The sequence below is a fragment of the Clinocottus analis genome, unplaced genomic scaffold, assembly GCF_023055335.1.
Source record: "Clinocottus analis isolate CAN_PGR_092001 unplaced genomic scaffold, fCliAna1.0.p SCAF_8, whole genome shotgun sequence".
NCBI lineage: Eukaryota > Metazoa > Chordata > Actinopteri > Perciformes > Cottidae > Clinocottus > Clinocottus analis.
This window is the reverse complement of record NW_027176240.1, coordinates 10,786,681-10,808,298: the sequence shown is the minus strand read 5'-3', so window position 1 is coordinate 10,808,298 and position 21,618 is coordinate 10,786,681. Positions and strand designations below refer to the sequence as shown.

General features: G+C 39.0%; 1 protein-coding gene across 1 annotated transcript in view; it reads right to left on the bottom strand.

Annotated features, from left to right (window-relative positions):
- Positions 1-21,618, bottom strand: part of hpse2 (heparanase 2) — a 49,733-nt gene that overhangs the window by 27,791 nt on the left and 324 nt on the right. Inside the window, exons 2-3 of the mRNA XM_068568332.1 lie at positions 19,930-20,084; positions 19,035-19,196 (exon numbers count right to left, since the gene is read on the bottom strand). Of these exons, the coding sequence (XP_068424433.1) occupies positions 19,035-19,196; positions 19,930-20,084 (317 nt within the window). The remainder of the gene's footprint in view (positions 1-19,034; positions 19,197-19,929; positions 20,085-21,618) is intronic.

Genomic DNA, 21,618 nt, shown 5'->3' with positions numbered 1-21,618 from the left:
CCCAAGTGCAGCGCATTCATCATCAGCTCCTCCATCATGTCTTCAATTTCTTGTTTCTACCAGCATTTAGTACTCTTTGCCTGCTGTTTCTCATTGGCCCAGTTCCCCCACGAACCAGATCTTCTGTGGCTGCAGAAAAAGACACTGTGACTGTAGCATGGTCATCTCAAGCTGACGTTTCCAAATTGCAATTTCTTAAAAAGATAGTCAAAAGTTGAAGCACTGCTATCAATGCAGTTAGATCATTCATCCATATCGGTCATAGCCAGACCAGTATATACTGTTACGGTCGCTGTATCGAAAGCTATTAAATGCGGTGGCTTGCTATGTTCGCAGTGTGGATCCGCAACTCCTCCTGACGTTAACTTGACACTGCATGTTAGGGTTGCGCAGAGGGAGAAATGTGGTTCTAATATATTGTGAGTCTGTGCTGCTCCACCAGCGTGTTGCACATAACCCAACGCCATCATGTTTACACACACACATCTCCACATGGACTCTTCTTTCATACAGGATGGCTCCAACCCAGCAAAACCATTCAGGTCAAACCACTTTTGCATTTGGAAGAATGCAAGATATGTGGTGGGCACCTGTTTTCAATTCTGTTAGTAGAGGGGGACCAATGTGTGTTTGCGTGTGTGCACGTGCATGTGTGGAAACAAGAGTGTGAGAGAGAGATTACCTCAATCTGAGCATTTGCTGTGACTAGTCTTGCGTGTGGCCCTCTTCGGTGTGAGGAAACGCAGAGAAAGTCGACAGAGCTGGTGAGTAAGATGAGTGGTATGTTAACATACATTGCTCTCTATGTGTGTCCACTCTCTGCTGCTCTCTCTGTGAGTGTATGTGTGTGTGTGTGTGTGTGTGTGTGTGTGTGTGTGTGTGTGTGTGTGTGTGTGTGTGTGTGTGTGTGTGTTTCAACCTAGGCAACAGACTGCAGATGACAGAGAAGTGGACAAAATAACTGTAACAAATGTAACTCAAACCACTTGTTAGGGGAACAGGGTGTGAGGAAAATGCGTTTGGGGTGTGAGTGGTTTGCACATCTGTTTGGCAATGGTCACTGTCCATCACTCCCTAATGAGAAGAGTAAGCTTTTTTAGAAACTAATGACCTCACTGTGTTTGGCTTGTAAAGAAACAAGGTGTGTGTAAATCTTCGTTTCCCAGGAGAGAAACAATCTCTTGTCTCGTCTTTTTGTTTGCGTTGTGCTGTTACCTACAAACCACAACCAAAGGACAATGAGCCAGAACTGGTTATGAATCATCCTGTTATCATAGATTAACAGAATGTTGAGTTCATCGTTAATTTAATTTATGGTTCACCTCTGTCAAAGGGATTTTGAAAAAGTATTGGACAGTAATTTATAACAGTAAAGTATTGTGTTGAAGAATACAGACTACATTGTTTTGCCATTTTACCTGAATAATCTTAAAGCTGCACTATTCAATATTTCATCAAGAACAGATTAAATGACTTTATGGAAGATGAAATGGAGAAATCATAACGACAAACCAAGCGGTAACCTCCGATCCTGAAAAATGAAGCCAACACAGTCGCGCCAAGAACCAAATTTCCTCAAATGACCAATTGAGGCTGGCTCCAAAAACGAGTCAATCCTCATAGACACACATGTTAAAATGCCCAACTTTGAGATACAAAATAAACAAGTTTAAAGTCTGGTACAAAAACTGTTTTGGTTCCTCTTGCTATTATTGTTGTTTATTACAACTGATCTAGGTGTACATCTGAATGTAACTCACCTGTTTTGGTTGTACTGAGGCTTAAAGTCACCTTAGCCCCTTTGAGTGACAGGTCAATGATGTCTCAGATCACTAGCTGCTAGCTGTCTGCTCTGCATTCGCTCCACCTCTTGGCCCATTTTTAAGTTAGGCTGTGTTGTCAGTGACAAGATGGCGGCGGCCTGTAGCCCCACACTTTGAGCTCCACAACGGCTCTTCAGAAAGTTATGAGGGAGGTCACAGAGACTATGTCCATATTGTATACAGTCAACAGAATAAACCCAGCCCTGCAGTTCCTCTCAGCTCCACAGAGCTTCATAGCATCTTTCAGCTCATTGTTTTGGTTTTACCGGCAGTGACTTTTGTTTTTTGGTTCACCAAGCTCATCAGCGTCATTAGGCAAGTTTTAAAGCTTTTGAACATGATGCAAAGAGAAAGCTTTCAAGCTTCTTGATAAAAAATATTCAGGCCTTTAAAAACAAAAACTGCCTGAAGTCAAGCAGATGGGGTTTGAACAACAAAGCTTTAGTAGTTCTATTGTTTCATTATCTCATTGAACACATAAAATAAGACCAGTGTGTCCAACGTTAATGTTGCTCCTTTTTTTTGAAGAAACAAATGAGAGCCACACCTGACTTTTTTACTACCAGACATTAGCAGCAGTGTCGCCTCCAAAGAGGATGGTTGTAAAGCTTCCACCTCTTATCTGGTTAGCCATCTCGTCACACACCTCTGCTGATGCTGTAATTGAGCTCTGATTGCTCTGTAATTTCAGAGAAACAGGACTCCTACGGGCAGACAGAGTGAAACAGGAGTGAGAGTAGCCAAGGGCTTTACTGCCCCTGAACCATCAAAGAGTTTGGATTTAAAACAATGTCTGCAGCCCTTCCCTCAAAACACCTGCTCAGGCCGTAAACACAGTACAGATCACGGATTACTCATCTGCAAGGGGAACATTTTTGGTTCTTAACGAAGGCTTTTAACACCTTGAATTTCATCATGTTCAAAAATCGTACAACTGGCAAAACAAGGTCAAACAAAACATTTGTTTATGGGGGTATTTTGGACATCTGCTACATTCCCAGCTCAAGAAGGGTATCTTTGATCCCGGGCTGTTTGATGGATGAGGGTTATGAAGACCAGATCCCCAGAAGGGCAGCAAAGCAAACACGGAGTATCCCAGACTCCCTTTCGCTGCTAGAATAATCACCGTAATCACAGCAATCATCTTTCTCTCTCAAACTATATCCACACTCATTAGTTATGCGTTAGTTAAACTGGAGGTTCTGTCTTCTGCTCAGCGAGCAGAGCCAGATTAAACAGTCACAGGATCAGGAGCTTGCATTGCAGCAGTTTTATATACAATTATAGATTCAGATGCTGGGAAAAGTTACAAAAGGCTTCTACGTGGCTTATTGACCACAGTGACAACATAAGCCATTTCCTATTTCGTAATTTAAATATAATGAGTGATAATTAACCTAATTTAATATAATTGCATCATTGAAAAAATATATCATTTTTTATAAAATATTGGAACAAATGTGCCCAAATAATCGCGAATGGGTGAAATACATATTGTGTAACATATTAAATAGCCAGATTTCATATTTTGTATCAATTATAATTCACATTTTTCTGATGCATGTGCATGTTATTATTTTTCAACAAAAGCTTGAACTGTCAATGCAAAGCGGCTGATTTGGCAGTTTTAGGCTGGCTGATCAAAGAACAATTTCCAATGCTTTAAATTAGTGAACGTGTCTTTTAAGTGATGCGATTACTTCATCATCATGGTGGTAAAGTAATGATTTGGTGGTAGAGCTGTGCAGCTTGTGTAAAAAGAAAATAAATGCTCCCACATGAATCCTCTCTCAAAGGTTGGCCAGTGCAGGACAGACACTACGGGGGGCACCTGCCTCGGACTCTCTTCCCATAACTCTTGACTTTTAAGTCCCATTTGAGTTTCAAAAGCAATTCCTCGTTCAGACAAAGCTGGGATTCGTCCCAGCACTGTGATGGATATTCCTGCCAGATGTTTATGGAGAAAGAGAGCGGGATTTTTTTTTTTAACCATTCCCCTTAACGAATATATCTCCCAAAGTCTCAAAGCTGTCTCCTCATCTGCTCCTGCTGAGTTTCCCTGATCCCGTTTGTCGAGCACAAAAAGCTGTAATATAACAATCTCAGCCAACATTTGAAAGCATTTTTTTCCTCCATTTGCTTTCCCTCTTCACTAAGACATGATGGCAACGGTTTGCACACAAGTGAGATTTGAATTTGTTTGATTATTGTGTTTTGTGAAATTAGTTTGTATGTATGAACAATTATATTCCGCGTTACGGCTTTAAGACAACTATACTGATGCAAACACCATATTGAATGTAAAAAGTTTGAAAGCCATCCCACACACATTTATTTCCAATTAATGTACATCCACAGTAGGAAATGTAGATTATAGCTCTTAAAATGTATAATAACACCAATATATGAACAATAAAACCTGTTATGTTAGATAACGGCAGTGTTTTTTCACGTCTCCGCCATAGATTAGTTAATCATTATAAAATAATAATGAAAAACATCAAAGTGAATGATTTCAAACATCTCCTGGACATGTTTGAGGTGATATGATACAAAATATACTCAAATATTAACAAAGCCTCTGGCCTCTATTTAAATGTTTTTCTAGATTGTAAAGGAAGGCGCTAGTGTTAAAAATAGAGCACAATAATTTCATATTGGGACTATCAGAACATCAGCAGATGTTTTAGAAGAGGAAAAGGCAAAGAGTCCTGTAATTTCTTCTATGTCTACACTCTCAAACTTCACTAAACAACAAATCTGAATCATCTGAACTCAGCAGGTTATTTATAATTATACATGAATGATGCTCTCTGTGAATTGTATAAAATATTTTTTATGAATATCTGTGAAAACCTTGGACTAAGCTCACCCTTGAAGCATCAACTTATTATGCGATTAAAATAAAGTTGTACCTACTACTTTTTTTTTTTTTTTTTTTTTAGCATTTTGCTTTAATCAACTCTTACATCCAAATGTGTAAGTTATAAAATGTATATAGTATGAATAGCATCTTACAATGTTTGCCAGTGTGTGCTTACGTACTTGCTGCAAAACATCTCTAAAGCTAAACGCTGAACAGCAGCTTGCTGAAGACAATAATGCTGATGGTTTATCAATGGTCCAACAGCACCACATACTCACTTGCAGCATCACTACAGTGTTGAGATGCTAATGTTGTGTGAATGCGCAGCAGGAGTTCTCCTTGGCTTGGCTCAGCTCCCATGTTTTTTCTGGTCCTACTGTGAAGGACTGTGAAGGCAGTGGAGTTCACCGAGGAGAGAGTATGCGATATGGAGCCAGGCTATTAGCGTTGCGAGCGGGGCATGCTGCTGTATCAGACCGGGGGTTTCCTCCTCTGCCAGGGGAAGGACCAGGCCAAGCCACGCTAAGCAAAACATCTGCTCCTGCTTAGAGGTGTCGACTCCTGCCATTCAAAGCAGAGTTTAAAACCTCAGGCAAAAGTTTCTCTGGCCCGGGTCGCTGCAAGCAGCCCTGCACGTCCTCTTGGGGAATGCAGGTCTGAGGAAAATACCACCGAAAATATAATTCCACTTCTCCTTTCCGTGCTTTACTTCTCTGACCGACGCAAATTTCATTACACACTTATGAACTCATAAAATTCCTTCAATAACAGTTTTAGAGTAAAAGGGCATGGAGAGCAAGCCGCTATGAGAGGTGCCTCAGTGCATGAGGCCGTCATGAGTTTAGTCCAGTTATTTCTTTCTTCTTTATTTCTTTGCGACACATTAACAGCTATTTTTTTACAGACATCAATTACATATGTTCAGTGATGTTGATAGGTTTTCAATGTGCCGAGTCCCTGAGACACTTAGGTTATTTGAGCGGGTCCCCAATAAAAAGTGTTTTTTTATTATTATTTTTAATAAATTTCAGAATTTAACTATTTGATGTTATACATTACATACAAATTTGACTAAATCAGAATATCAATATATTTTCCGATTATTCCATAATTTGTTAAATAAATATATATGCCTTCTTTTTGTCAAATCGAAAAAGAACATTTTAAAGTGAGATTCAATCCATAAAGAAATAAACTAAGATTTTGTAAAAAATAAATAAATCTGAAAACACTTTTTCACATTTACTTTCACTAATTGAGACGATGCATAGTAAGAAATAGGCATCCAACAGTATTCAGCAGCCACTTTTCATATACCAAAGACAAGTTTGTAGCCTTGATTGTTGAAAAGAAATCTGTGCGGATCGGTCTTGTTGCAATAAAGCCATGCAGTCTTTCCCGAGATGATTGAGACGAGGAACCCGGGATCTCGTCAGCAAAGCAAGATGCTCCAGCGGTCAGAAAATGGTGTCATCTCGTGGATTATTTTATTCTTAACAGCTAAATTTTACAGATTTTAGTTGATGTTGAGTTTACTATGTCCTTACAGATGTGAATGCATCAAATGTAACATCACAGTATGTTTTAAATGTGTTATACTGCTTAAGTGATGAAAGCCCATAAAATAGTTTAGATATTTTCTCTGTCATCTTGTAACCATACATCAGCCGGCATCTAATAAAATCTCCAAATATAAACCCAAGGTACCAATTACGGGATACTTAAGCCAATTAACAAAAACAGAAACAAAGAGAAACTTTGGCAAATGAGAAAGAAAACAATTTGGTCACACATCTAACATTAAGCTTCCATTACCCCTCTAATGAGCCAATAAACTTTTCAGAGGTGACTGATCTTCAGATTTAGCCAAACCGCTATCTGTTGTTGGGCTCAGTAAAAGTAGGTTACCATCCTAACAGCCAAGCCCAAACTGGCTTCCATATGTGTCCGGCCAAGATGTGGGTTCAGACTGAAAGACTTATTCAAAGCTCTGCCTGACCAAAACACACACGGCTTCATCGTGCTTCTCTCACTTCAGTTTACAACCGTTTTTCATCTGAAACAAACACGTGTTTGAAAAAAAAAAGCCGCACCGTGATCCATTACCAGCTGAAGCTGCGTTGTCTCTTTCAAAATAAAACGGAAAAATGACAAAATTTCAAGGAGACATTTCTGTCGGGACGTCAGGTTCCCTTTAAGAATTTATATTTCAGCCGATTTCCTAGAAGGACCGGGTTATGTTGTTTGGATACTAGAGTTATTTGTTATTTGCCTGTTGCGTCATTGTTTTGGAAGGTAGCTGGGCACCTGGAGGGTTGAAGTTTCTAAAAGAAAAACAGGATATCTGGACCATGTTTGGATTCATACACAGATGCATGAGAGACTTTATGTTGGAGGTGAGCGAGAAAGACAAATAATGCACCGAATTCTTGCTGATAAAGTTCACAGGTAATAAGACTGTCTTTCTCTTCATTATCTGTTCACTTGTGCAGCTTTTCTCACCTGTTAGCTTTGTGCTTCCTCTATAGTTGACTATGCTGGTTGCATGACAGGAATTTAAGAGGATTTATGTGTAAAAACATTTACTGAATGGTAATTTAGTCGTTCTGATGAATGCATGTTGATCACAATCGTTTTGAAACCAGCAGCACAGCATCATCAGCAGCAGAAACCCACAGTGCCAACAGGATGAGTCATAAGATGTTTCATGAATCACTCACAGTGAGGCACCAGTTTTAGGTATAGTGGAGGAAAATATTCATGTCCTTCATTTGACCTTAAATGCAGCTTTAGTGAATAACTTAAAAGTTACTCTGGCATCATTGAGGACACTTTTTCCATCTGCCATATGTCCTGCATATTCTGTCTGAATTTAACATTATCGTGAATATCATTTGAAGATTTTTCAAGACCCTCTGGTGACAGCAGATACAAGAGGATACAACATGTGTTGGGCTCGCTAAACTCCTGTATTTTTACTTTCATCTGTACCATGCAGATGTTTTCAGAACTCTTCGGACATCATCTGACACAGAGTATAATGAGGAAGTAACTTCTTCACAAATCCCTCTAAGGCGCATTCGTGTTCTCGTTTCATGTGGGGGTCAGAGGTCAGTCACAGCCAGGAGCGATGCCTCTGTGCAGGTAGAGCTGAAGACTTTTCCTCCACACTTTACAAGGAAGGACATGCTTTCTCAATTATTGTGTTTTTTTTTCGTTGTTGATTTTACACAGAAGACTTTTTCTTTAGAGAAGATCATATTGAAGATGTTATTTTTAAAAATGCAACCCTGAATAAAGTTGTATCTATTGAAATATAAATCAAGCATAAACACTATATGTATACTCAGTCACATTTAGAAATAAAATAAATATGAAACATGCAGAGTTTGGTTTTTCATCAGTTAGTGTGAGAAATAAATCAGAAATGAACACATGGCTTGTGAAAGATTTTTCTGAAACACACTTAAAGATGTTTTCTTAAGCTGTTATTGTGCTCTGAGGCTGTGGGGAGTCTAACAAGCATGAAGCTACTGAACCCTGAACACTGACAGCTTTGCTCAACCTTGAAGGACGTTTTACACCACAGGTGTTAACTGGGTCGAGGGGTCTAAACTGCCAGAGCTGGCTGGGATGGTAAAAAGATTGGTTCATAAAAAAACAGTCTTTGTTGGACTCATATGAGGAAAAATGTTTTACTCATCTTTCTACTTTGTTATTTCTTTGCTCTTTTCACGTCCACCTCCCCCAGTCTGTCTGTCACTTTTGTTTAATTTCTAACTCCTTTCATCCCCCTTTGCCTTTCTCCTTTTCCCTTCCTTCTCTCTTAATCTAACTTGGTTCACTCTCACTCTTGTTTTCCCATTTTGAGGGCTGAGAGCCGAATCCACAACTCAGCAGGACACCATGGAGTGATAGATGGTCCCTGACAAGGTCCGACACAATCCAACAAGCCATATGCTCCAAGTGGAAAAAAAGAGAAATATTAAAGAGGATTCACAAGTGGCCAGAAGAGAAACATGCCAAACTCTTATGCAAGCAACCATGTCTGGAGTTTACAGTAATACATGGGTGCTTGGAGCGTGAGATGAATGGACACGCTTCTGAACATTGACTGCCATTTCCTCAGTTAAGTAGGGAAGAAAATACCAATTAGATCAAAGCAAATAATCCAAACTATGATAGAAAACTTAAGCGAAGCTACCATGTTGGATACAAACTACGAGGAACACATGATAGGGAAGAAAGAGCAATTATGAAAATGATGAGTCTCAAAAATAAATAAATATATTAAATATTACGTTAAGGTTGCAAGGAAAGCATGACATAAATCCTGATTAAATCTTACGTTTAGTTTGAAAAACAAAACGTAATGTATGAAAAAATATGTATTATCAAATCATTTTATTGTGCTGTTCATAACAGAAAAATGACTGATCTTGTTTGATCCTTACTGATGATGACTGATCTCATGACTACGCTGTATTCGGACTCTTTTCTTGAACACCCACACACATGCAGAAGTACTGCAAACATTTGTGTGACGCTAATGAGTGTGTTAAATCTTCGTGCAGTTGAAAGAGGAAATATTAGAGTATCATTCATTCAAACATCAGGTCAAATCGCCTCCCTAAAAAAGGTTACAACTTCCAAGCCCCGACTTCCATTACAAACTTTACACACACTCACTCACATGTAGGGCAATCTCATAAATAACGGACGACAGCCTGAGAGTCAAATTAAGGAAATACAATGTGTCTCGCTGGTAATGAAGGAGGCATGTTTCCCCTCAGGATAACAACTTCATCTGGACCCATACAGCGGTGACACACACACACACACACACACACACACACACACACACACCCACACGCACACACACACACACACACACTCACTCACTCAAGAGGTACGAGCATTCCTGCTACAGGTCCATCCCATTGGTACGAACTAGCTCGGAGCAGTCAAGAACACTGTGCCATGATTTGAAATTTGACACAAAACGTATGTCTTCTAGAGTTCTGAGGGAAAATGTGGAGGCTGGATGTCATGCCAAACAATCATAGAAGAGAAAGGACTGCTTTCAAACATTTCCCATGCATCAGGCTATTAAAATGACATTCGTTTGCAGGTTGCTGGCACTTGTCTCGGGGCATATTGCAAACACATGGAATTACATGTTATGTCCATCCGTGCTTTAAACACGGTATTCTTTCGATCAACGAAAAACAGACACTTCTGGATCAGTGCAGGCCATGTGGAAAAAGGGATGGAGAAAAAAAGGCATTCAATACGGCAATCAAGAGTTTGTCATGCGGAGCTTACATCATTGCTGCTAATTGTAAACTGACGGGTAGGAATGAAGAACTGGCATGTGAATTCAGTCAGACACACATAGGATATAGGGTCATGTGATATATTGTATTCACGTTGTGACAGAGCTCATTTGTCTAATACGTCTACTTCTCTGAGGTACTTTGTAAAAAACCTCCATGTGTGAGAAAGTAGCGTGTCGCTGTGGGGGCTTCATTCTTGATCAAAACTGTTTTGTTATGTAAAAAAAAATCATGCTTAATGGAGATACACTGAAAAAAAAAGACTTTAAAACTAAAAGAAATATGCACATGGTGACTGAAAGGACAAAGCCTCTGTCGTAAAAAGATGCACATGGTGCAAACTAAACTCCTTGTAAACCGCAATTGTAAGACACTAAAACTTTACTGCAGGAAAGTTTAGTTGCAGAGATGGTTTTGAATTAAAAACCAGAATCAGTAGATGAGATACAAGTCAATATACTGATGGAGTTCAGAAACGTTCTTCATAATTCAATGTTTAAATGGAATAACTATGTTGTGTAATAACAATGTCATTTAGTGTTGGTCTGGGTCAGTGACTGCCAGGTGACTCAAACATTGTGTTTGGTGTTCCACCCCCACATGCCAAAGTTTCAATTCGTTGTGCCGGGTTTTGTGCCAGGCACATTTCCATGGCACTCCTTGGTCTGGTTTTAATACATCATCCATTTGTTTCCATCATTTAATCTTATGTACTATTTAATTTGCCATGCAACCCCAACATCTAGCTGAGCAGACTCCAAAGCCAATTTGCAATTTGCAATGGGAAGCCGTGTTCATTTCAACTGGGTATTTTTTATAGATTCCTTTACAGGCTTGACTAAGTTCAGTTTGCTACGATGACATTTCTATTAGCAATCAGACCACAGACCATTGGCATATCTCATTCTCTCACTATGTGTCTCATTATCCCCTTTCTCTCTTTGTCAATTATTAATGCAACATGTGATATTAAAATATGTTTGTTCTCAACTAAGGAAGACTTACTAATTTCTGAGGTGAAAGATTAATACAAAACATCTCTCTCCAAAGAAAACATTCAAAATGTATTTAAATATGGTAAACATCCCTTCTTAAAAGAGAAGGCTATACATTTTACTTGACCTGAATGTGTCGTACAAGTCACACAGGAACATCTCTGTGGAACAACTCATAGTTTGAAACAATGGAGATCAATGAATGCATCTGATGACGTTCCAAAGCTTAATGTTTTTGTATAAAAACTGTGGGTATTCTGCCTGCAGCAGATTTATGAGTTTCGACTCCCCTCAGTTGTTGGCAGTACAACACAGCAGGTTTCCAGGTCATTTTCTTTAAAAAGCACAGTCGGGCGAACCATAATGTAAAAAACATACACACAACCTTTAATGCTCTTTGTTTTACCACTTTGCTTTCCAAGAGCTACAGCAACTGCTCATAGCCAATAAGATCATTATGAATATCAACAAATCAAAGCAGAATATATTCTTTCTCCCACTGTGACGGCAAACTGGCGGTAATGCGGCGTTATAGTGTGAAACTTGGCAGGAGAAACTCATAAATCTGCATTTAGCAAAGAGCTGGAGAGATGGACCCGGTACTGAAGCAGCTGCAACACCAGAAACACAATTCACACCTTGTGTGTGAGTGTGTGCGCATATTCACTGGGGGAATTTTAAACAAAGGAGATGAGGCAGATGCTGGTGGAAGAATTCTACTTCTTCCACACCGATGTGGTTTAAACGTGAGATTAGGAACGAGTGGATTAAAAACTGGGAGGAGTCATATAGCAGAACTAATGGGAAGGATTGTGCATGTTTCCCACTGTTGCAAGAAAATATGTTTTGATTTCTTCAAATGAGTAAAAACAGAGAGTTATAACTAGGGGCCCTGTGACTATAGACAGCTGTACCAGTTTGTTTTGATGAAAACATTTTCAAGCCATTCACAGATGTTCAGCAAAATCCCCTTTCTGTGTTTGCATCTAATGTTTGTTTTCCCCGTTTTTTAACCTCCTGTTGTTCTCCATATCCCGTCAAGTGACTCATAATAGTTTTTACCAGAGACATGAATTTCCTTTCAGTCTTCTTCAATATCGTATAACAGAAAGAGCTTTGCTCTTTGGAATTCCTATTTGAATACTGAGCCAAAGCAATCGTAAAATATTCAAATGAGTGCTCTTCAGTTACATCAAGGGCACATACTTTAGTTTTCACAGGGTCGAGTAGTGGAGAATGAAATGGAGCCCAAAAAGCATTATCCATATATATATTTATAGGTCAAAGAGCGTTAAAATAAAATAATTATAATACATGTTGTGTATTTGTGTGAAACAATTACGTTATGAAATAGATATAAGTTTTAATTATACATATATACATATATATATATATATATATATATATATATATATATATATATGTTTTTATTTTTATTATAAAATTACTTTAACTTCAACTTAAACCTCCCCCCAGCTGATCCATCATCATTGTTTTTAACCGGTGGAGAGAGAGAAGAGAGAGAGAAGAAAGAGAGACACTGGGTACATCCCAAGTCTCTAAATTGTCGTTTCTTCGCTCCTCGATTGAACTGGACGTGGTTCTGCGCCGCCATTTTAAAGGCCGTCCTAAAGCTCTTATTTGGCGAGGAGGAGCGAGGAGGGAAATTGGAGGAGCCCCGAGCGCAGGCTTCCAGGAAGTGTTTTAACGCTGGACACGCCCCCTTACCATTCCTCTGTTATTTGATTAGACGCTGCAGCTGAGCGGACAGATCTCTGGAGTTTTGTAACAGAGTGAAGACGATCACAGAATAAACTCAAGTTATATGTCAGAGTGTTTTCTTATTCACCATCTGATTAAATATATAAATTACATTCATTGTAGCTCCGAACAAAAAAGGACCACAAACTATTTTCTTTGAAGATTTCATCTGTTTCCCTCAAAAACTTGTATTATATATGTAATTAAAATCAGAGAGCTGGAGAGAGGAAACACTTTTTACAACATGTATGGTTATTTTATAATGTCCCAACTAGAATTTCAAAACATACCAACGTAAATAATGAATAAAAAGGGGCATTCCACTGGTAATCGATCCTGCGTATATGCAGGACACAGAACACAACACAGTTTATAAATACTCAATGCAGTTTGTTTAACAGACTACAGAGGAAACATCTCCACCATGACACTGATGATAACTGTGACTTTATACGTTGCAGTTCAAAACTATTAAATCAACTGAAAACCTACAATAATTTTTATCAATATTTTAAGTGCATTTTTATTGGAATGTTCACTAAAACTGTCCGGCCCAGAAAACAACTCTGTTACTCTGATCACGTTTACAACATAAACTCCGTCAACTGTTAAAGAGACTGACAGCTGATCAGCTGAGATCAGCTGTCAGTCGGCTGCAGTCATCAGAAACCGACGTCGCTTTACGTGACGCTTCAGAGGAAAGGACGTCTTATGTCTCTTAAAACTTGTTTACTCACGTCTTCTCTCCTCGCTTGGTTTCCTTGCGTCTCTCCATGCATCCCTGGTGAGCAAGACTAAGACGCAAGCAAAGGACGCAAGTGAGGGAAACGAGGATGCAATTTAGAGACTTGGGATTTACCCATAGAGAAAGACAGAGATGAGATGTGATTAGTCAAAGAGCGTTAAGGAGCGCGCATCAAGCTGGATACAGAAACATATATATATATATATATATATATATATATATATATATATATATATATATATATATATATATATATATATATATATATGTATATATATATATATATATATATATATGTATATATATATATATATGCCACATGTCTGTCAGGATTAAAGAATAGTTCAGACACAAACTTCACTTCTCCTCCATCCTCCTTTTCACAACAACTCAACACTAAACAATTTTGCAAATCCTACATTCAGTAAAAATGTCCACTGTCAACATTTTTTTAATTCTTGCCGTCTACAATATCTGCGCATGGCAATCTATGTATGGTCAAGTTCGGAAAAGAATATGGACTTTGGAGATGAACCACGTCTAAGGTATGGTTAGCGCTACAGGAAACCAAAACAATTGGTTACAGTTGGGTAGATAGTGTTGATGGTTAGTAAAATGGTCAAAGTTAGTCGCAGGTCTGTAAGAGGTACATGCTACATCATCCACCATCCAATGGAAGCTGTAGATTAGTCCAAGACCTCCCGTCAATGCCAGAACACACATCTTGGACCTCAGCACATTCTGGGGAAAAATTAAATTTTGATAAACTCAGGCCACAATACCCGGTGGATTGCGTAACCAGACAAAAAGTAATGACCTTCCTCTGTTGGACTTGCACGTTTGTTGTGAAAGCAGGCTTACATTAGTATTGCATCACACCTCTATTTTGTCATTCTCATGTTTCCTTTCAATGGAGGCCTGCAGCTCCCAGTGAGAGGCGTCTGGCTCTGACTGCTGCACCTCTGTGTCAGTTCAAAGAGAGAGGTCCAGGTATTGGTGTCTCTCAGCAATCCCACAGCTGATTAGAAAGTGTAAACATGTGCGATACCCGATGATCCACATCTGAGGTCAGCTTAAGTAAGAGAGAAAGACGAGAACATGACGTCTGCCCAATCGTGTTGCCAAGTTTTGGCTCATTAAAATAATGTTCATTAATGTGATGCCTCTAACCCAAACTTATGGATATCAATAAAAGTATGACCTCATGAATGATGTGGTGTGGCGTCAAACCAGCCTCCAGCGCTCCTTTGTAAGCTTTATTTCAGGTCCGTCTATTAAAACTAAAGTCTCATTGCAATACACAGCCACACAGGCTCTGTATTGCAGGAGAAACTATTGATTTTAAGTACTGCTACATTTACTACTCAACAAGAAGTATCAAGACGACCCATAACAACATGCGATATTGAATTTCAGATTTCCGTTTTATAAAATGTGTTTCTCTCTTCATGAACATGGCTTTGACCCGAATTCAAATGCAGCCTCTGTCCTTCTTTGCCCGGCCCCCAGCTCATCGAATGGCTCCTCTTCCCAATCCCATCTCCTTAACTGATCCAAACACTTAAAATAACTGGCCCAACAGCAACATTACTTCAGTATCATTTCTCATCTTGTTCTTTTACTGTATTTATAATCATAATAGTGTACATTTTCCTTTTGTTTTCTTTATTCATGAGGTTGCTGTGCTGATAAATGTAGTGTGACTCATTCTTGTCTTCCTTCTGTATATCTCTGTGATTTCAAAAATCTGTCAAGCTACATGAATTACCATGTAAGAAAATAACAGATACACGCAATGTTGCTATTTATGTATCTTTTATTCATGCAGCAGGACCTTTATGATTTATGATTAAGCCTACTTGATTGAAGAGAGTTTGTTTTTCACAAAAAAAAAGATATGTGCCTTAACTGTAATGAAATACAAATATTTGTTTCTTCAATAAAATGTAAGGAGAAGTGATTCATGTATGTTTTACTATTTTTGAAGTTTTAAGCATGTTTTGATAACTAGCGGGTGAATCTCAATTATCTTGGCCAGGACAACCGTGACATGACACTTTTATATCCTCTAATGGCAATATTCTGTTGAGTTTCCTATCTTTTTAAAATCAAAGGAAACATTGAAAAATAAATCCTTGATATTTCCAACCGAAATAGCCAAATAAGTATGCTATTCACTGTCCCACAAGTATCTGCAGACCTTATAACTAAAAACATCCCATGTTCTCCAGTTTCTTTTCTTACCCGTGTTCTCAAATATTGATCGACCGGCCTTAGACTACAAGAATAACACAGTATAGGAATTCATAAATTGAGTTGCGTTCACCCTTTGAGCCTTAAACACACGGAAGAGGCCTTTGAGGTCACAAGTTGAACGGATTGACTGCCTCTCATTCTCTGAAGTGTCAAATAAACATAGGACTTTCACATGAAGTCACAATATACACAGCTAAACTAACAGTAAACATGAGAGGGAGAATGAGGGAGAGGTGTCAAGTTGTGGAGAGGAAGGACGTGATGAAGGAAGAGAAGAGAGAACTGAAGAAGTGGTGCCTGGTAGAGGGAAAGGCTCATGCAGAGAGACATGAAATGACCCTGACCTTGTCTGAACTTGGGGTTATTTTCTTGACTTCATTCTCCAGCTGAATGTGTGTGTGTGCATGTGCGTGTGTGTTAGCTCAGAGTGGCTTCATTATTAATAGCTCTAACAAGCCTAGGTCAAAGGTCAGACAGTGGTGAGTGAAAAAGGATGGAGCAAGACTGTTAAAGGTCCTTATAACAACTACTGCCTTCACACACACACACACACACACACACACACAAACGCACGCACACACACACACGCGCACGCACACACACACACACACACACACACACACAAGATGAATCTTGGCTGATTGTTACCAGACCATATTTAAAAACATCCCTTGCCTCTGTTCCCCTGTTTCTCTCCACCACTGAGATGCACAGGTTCTAATTCACACAACATGTTTGGAGTTCAAACGAGTGTAATAATGACAACATAAGGTAAACATGTTCACACTCTAAGGACTTTATCGGTGTCATCGGTGCTTATTCGGCGTTATTTAAACGGACTCATTGGCCCATATTGGATTCCACCAGAGACGTCTTTTTGGACCATAAAAAGTAAACCGTGGCTCTTGAACAACATTTCCCACGGGGCAAACTTGCTGCTTGCGTCTGTGCTTTATAGAATGAGTGATTCACAGTATATCAACTTTGGGTAAATGACATCCTTCTGCTTGGCTTCATCCCTTCCTCCAAACCAACCAGTCTGATATGAACTATGGTTTTGGCTCAAAACCAGCACGGCGCCACTCTCCGTCTTTCAGCTCTACTTCTAACCCATAAAAAACTGCACCACACTCGGAGTTCACATTCAAAAAGACAAGACGCTCCATCGGGCCGTTAATCATTCAGTAAAATTATGCAAAAATATTTAGTTTGTGGGAATGTAACATTCAGTGGTGAGTCATTATCACCATATGATTGAATCAATGTTGTCAACTTACACGTCATCATATATCCAACTGTAAAATAAGTTTAAATACGTTTTTATTCAACAACTCAACCAAAGTAATTAGAGCCCGCACAATATGATAAGCTTAAAGGAGCTACGCATATTGTTTCATGAGAAAATCATGTCTATGTATATTTTTACTGGACTATCACCAAGGAGACTCCATGCTACAAAGCTAAGTGAGCAAGCAGTAACATCCTCTTTGTAACAGGAAGCAGCAGGGTTTATGGGAAATGTGGTCTTGATTTTGAGAAACATTACCACTATACCACATGTGTGAGAAAGAGGCTAGTTGTCTCAAACATGGTTTATTAGTTTATACGTTTTTTTTGTGTTTTTTTTTTACCAAAATACAACAATTTATGTATTACTGATACTACATATCGCCTGGGACTTTAGTAATTGAAATTATATAATGTCCTCTACTTATATGTTCCTGCTCCGCTCAATACAATACACAATGCATATTTCTTTGTCATAAATCTGAAAATACACCAAAAATATTGTCACATAGTTACTATCAGCACGCTTGGTTAAAACAAATTAAAACTACCAAGTTGAATGCAAACATTTTAAAAATATAGACCTAAATAGAACATGTTGCGGCAAAATTAAAGGCTACAAGGCCTCACTGCCTTTTAGCACAGTTGCAACACTACGAGATTAAACATGAACTGAACTGGCCTATCTCACTCCTCTTCCTCAATGTCTTTGCCTACTTTGATAAATCCAACAAGGTCATGTTTTGACTGTTGCACTTGTGAGTATCTGAATTACACCGCTGATAAACGTTCCACATCTATCACTCACATAAAAACACACAGTGCGGTCGCACCGGTGAAGCGATGCCTTCTGAAAACAAAGAGAGCACGTTGCCGACCCACTCGTGTGAAGCCACAGAGGTTTTGTGTATAATAACTAAACATGTTGCTGACACATCCAACTGCATTCACTTGAGGTAGATTTGGATCCTTTGATTAAGGTAATTTATCAATGTCTTTCCAAAACTCACAGCCAAATATGTCCTATTTCTCTGGATCTACAGGGAACATGGTAACACATCTTAACTTTAATCCATCTAAAGGCTTTCGAAGTCTGACGTTTACTCCCGTATAGCACATAAATAATATATTCTCTTCCAAGTTCACAAATTATTTTTCCAGGAGCTCTATGGCTTTCAAGACTCACTTTCTGGGTGGTTCTCTGCATCGGAATAAAAACCCTGCCCACCCAAAACACACTCCCCACCCACTATCTTTTCAAGATGCTAAAGAGGATAGGACGTGTGTGTTTCTGTAAGAAGAGCCAACAGAGCAGTAAAGACTTGGAATAGCATGAGGTGTATTGTTCCAACAATGCCGTTGCTTTTACGATTTCTCAGAGGTTGAAGCTAAACTTGTTGTACTTTTCGTTGTTAGCCTTCAAACTAACTAATGTTTACTCCTCAGCTCTTTAAATCCATGCAAAGAGTGTTCACTGATCATTTCTGACACTGACACCGACTCACTTATTACAATGACTCCAAAAACTGCAGTAATTTTAACAGACAAAACCCTAATTTACTCTCTTCTCCTGTAGTTTTTCATTTACTTCCAAGTCAATCACAGAAACAGATAAGAAATGCAGCCCACCCAAAATCAGGACTCCAGAGTTCCTTCTGCGGTCAGTTTGAGTTAACTGTAACCAGTGAAAATGTCAGTGCTCTGTTTACTAGCCTCTGCTGCTGCACTCCTCGATCCATCGCGCATTCCTCCTTTACAAATTACATTTGTCATTTAGAAAGCTGATGGTTTACATTGGCATGCTTTGAACCTCGTGTGAGAGAACGCACGTGTGTGCACTTACGCATCTGCATGAACGTCCATGACCCTCAAAGTCCAGACTGTGCTATGTGAACGTGAACAACATGCTTCTTATGAGCAGGCGTGCCAAATAAAAGACCCTTTTTTGTGTGTGTGATCTCCTACCTGTTATCGTAATGTTGCTGTAGATGTTGGACAGCTGCTCTTTCAGCAGGACGAGCTGCGTGGTCGCAGCTTTCTCCCTCTGCAGCTCCAGCATTATGTCAGGATGGTTGGCCAGTTTGCAGCCCTTCTGCTCGTCCAATGCAATGTCACTGCGCACAATATCTGCAAGTCGGCATAGATGGAAGAAATTAAGGATACTCTAATATTAATGTTGTCATGGATTTGAACATGTTTTTGTTGCTATTTTCATTAAAAATACTATGTATTTGTTTGTTCAATTTGTTTAAAAAATAAATTTGCCAGTAAAACCTGGTCCAAGTGTGTCATTTTAATCCCACATTTTGTGCTTTTTAAAAACTGAATAGCAAAATGGTCAAATACAAACTGTTGAAAAGTAACACAGAAGTGAGTTAACATCCTTAGTATCTTATATAAACTGAGTTTGTATTTTAGTTGTTACACCTTACTAACTAATGAGGTCTACTTCACGGACTTTAAGATAAATCTTGACGGTCATGATTTCAGGTTTTGTAAAAACTGAATTAAACATTATAGGAATGATTATGGTTATTGTGTTTTACTGGGAGGCGTTTCAAATATTTGTTTCATCCCATTTAATAATTGTAGTGTGTTAGTGTGTGAACACGGTGTAGTTTAAGCTAGTTGGGTGCTCCAAACAATCTTGCAACTTACTGTATTTAAAAGAAAATGGAGGCTGTTTAAAGTAAATAAACGACGTAACATTTGGAGTCAATAATAATGTTACACAAAAAATGCACTCGGTGCGTCTGACTGTTCATTTGGCGAGAAAACACTCGAGCAGACACCTCCGAGTCCGTCAAAAATACACCCGGGGACAAGTAGCTAGACGAAGAGAAATGTCGTGTCTAATCACCGTCTTCGTAGTTCTTCAGGTAGTAGTCGGGCCCCGGCCCTCTGAACTTGGCGAGGTTCTTCTGGTTGTTGTACTGCAGGAAGTCGGTCCTTTTACCCCCAAAACGCAAAAAGGCAGGAGACAGGCCGCGCGCCAGGGTCACGAGCCGCTTGGAGCTGCGGACACAGAGGACAGAGAGCCATGATATTTCATGTGCTGGGTCGCACGGCGATGTTTAGGAGAAGCGGATAAGTGATCAGGCAAATCCCAATTCCACTCAACTTAGCCTGCGTTCATTCATATTATTGAGACTTCCACACAAAGGATGACCGAACAGAGGTAAACATCCCGTAGCCTACTTTAACTTTGCAGTGGCTGTTTAAGCTCCGCAGGCCAAACACAACACGATGTTTGTTCTCTTTGACATCAGCAGGCCCAAAAAACGGAAGACAGCCAAATGGTTTTACTCACCACTATTTGGGATTCCAATGACTTCCTCTTTATAAAGGACCAACACGAAATAAAGACTTTCTCAATAAACGGTATCTTTTATTTTCAGCTGTCACGAACTCGCCTAAAACAAGGTGTTCTTTGCGTAATGTGTTGTTCTTTATGCAAATGAAACATATAATGAATTGTCTTTGATAACACATATCAGTATTTAAAACTTTACTATTAGTATATATCGAGAAAATGAACACTATGAAAAGAACAGCAATTTAAAAAAGTTGATATAAAGAGCATATAACGTTTTATGTTACGAAACACGACAGTACATTACGGACTTACTTTTTTTTTTGTAAATCACTGTTTTTTTTAATTTACAGCCTACGTGGCAGTCGGCTTAAACTTAACACAATACAAAGAGGGAAGAAAGTAATAACCGCTTGTTATTTCAGGCTCAAGGCACATAACTCAGATTGTAATTGATGAGGGGCAAATGTATTTAATATATTCATAGTCAAAATGATTCAGCAGAAAAGAACTAACAGAACAAAGTTATTATGGAGGTTGTGTGAATGGGAGAATATTAGGCTTTGTGTTGTTCTGGTATTTAAAATGTAAAATGTTATTATGTAAGATACACACTGTTAGCAAACGGGGTGAAGTGTGTCCTACTCCCCTTTTGTCCGCAAATGTTGTCCAGTTAATTAAGTGCAATTGGCAAAGTTGTGTAATATTTTGCTCTTAGATCGTCATTTTGCAGATCATGTTATCTCTGACAATGACGCAATGAGAAGACACTAAACTAAACAACGGGACGAAATAACATTCGTCCCATTAAATCAAATCCAGCATGATAGACATCATGATAGATAAACATTTTTGATTAGTTATTTTGCCTAGTTTTTGATTCTAAAATGTGATGATTCATAATCGATGGTCTAAACGTGAACCAGAGGCTCGGGTCAGTCTCATAATGCGTGAAATGTGGACTGAAAAGTTACCGAACTGGATGACAGTCACTAAAAAATACATGGGTTACACTGGACCACAACAAGCCTTTGAACCAATCGCTCACTCCCATCTCCTCAATAAATTATGTGATAGTTTGGGACTTTGCTAGTAGATGAAAATCTTTCAGTAATGTGGAACATTGGACCATTCAGTGGTGAGTGAGGAAGAAACATGCTGGCTCACTCCAAGGCAATTCAAACAACGTGGCTGCGTGCGTAATGAATAAAAGACAGACATTTGAGAGGTGGTCCG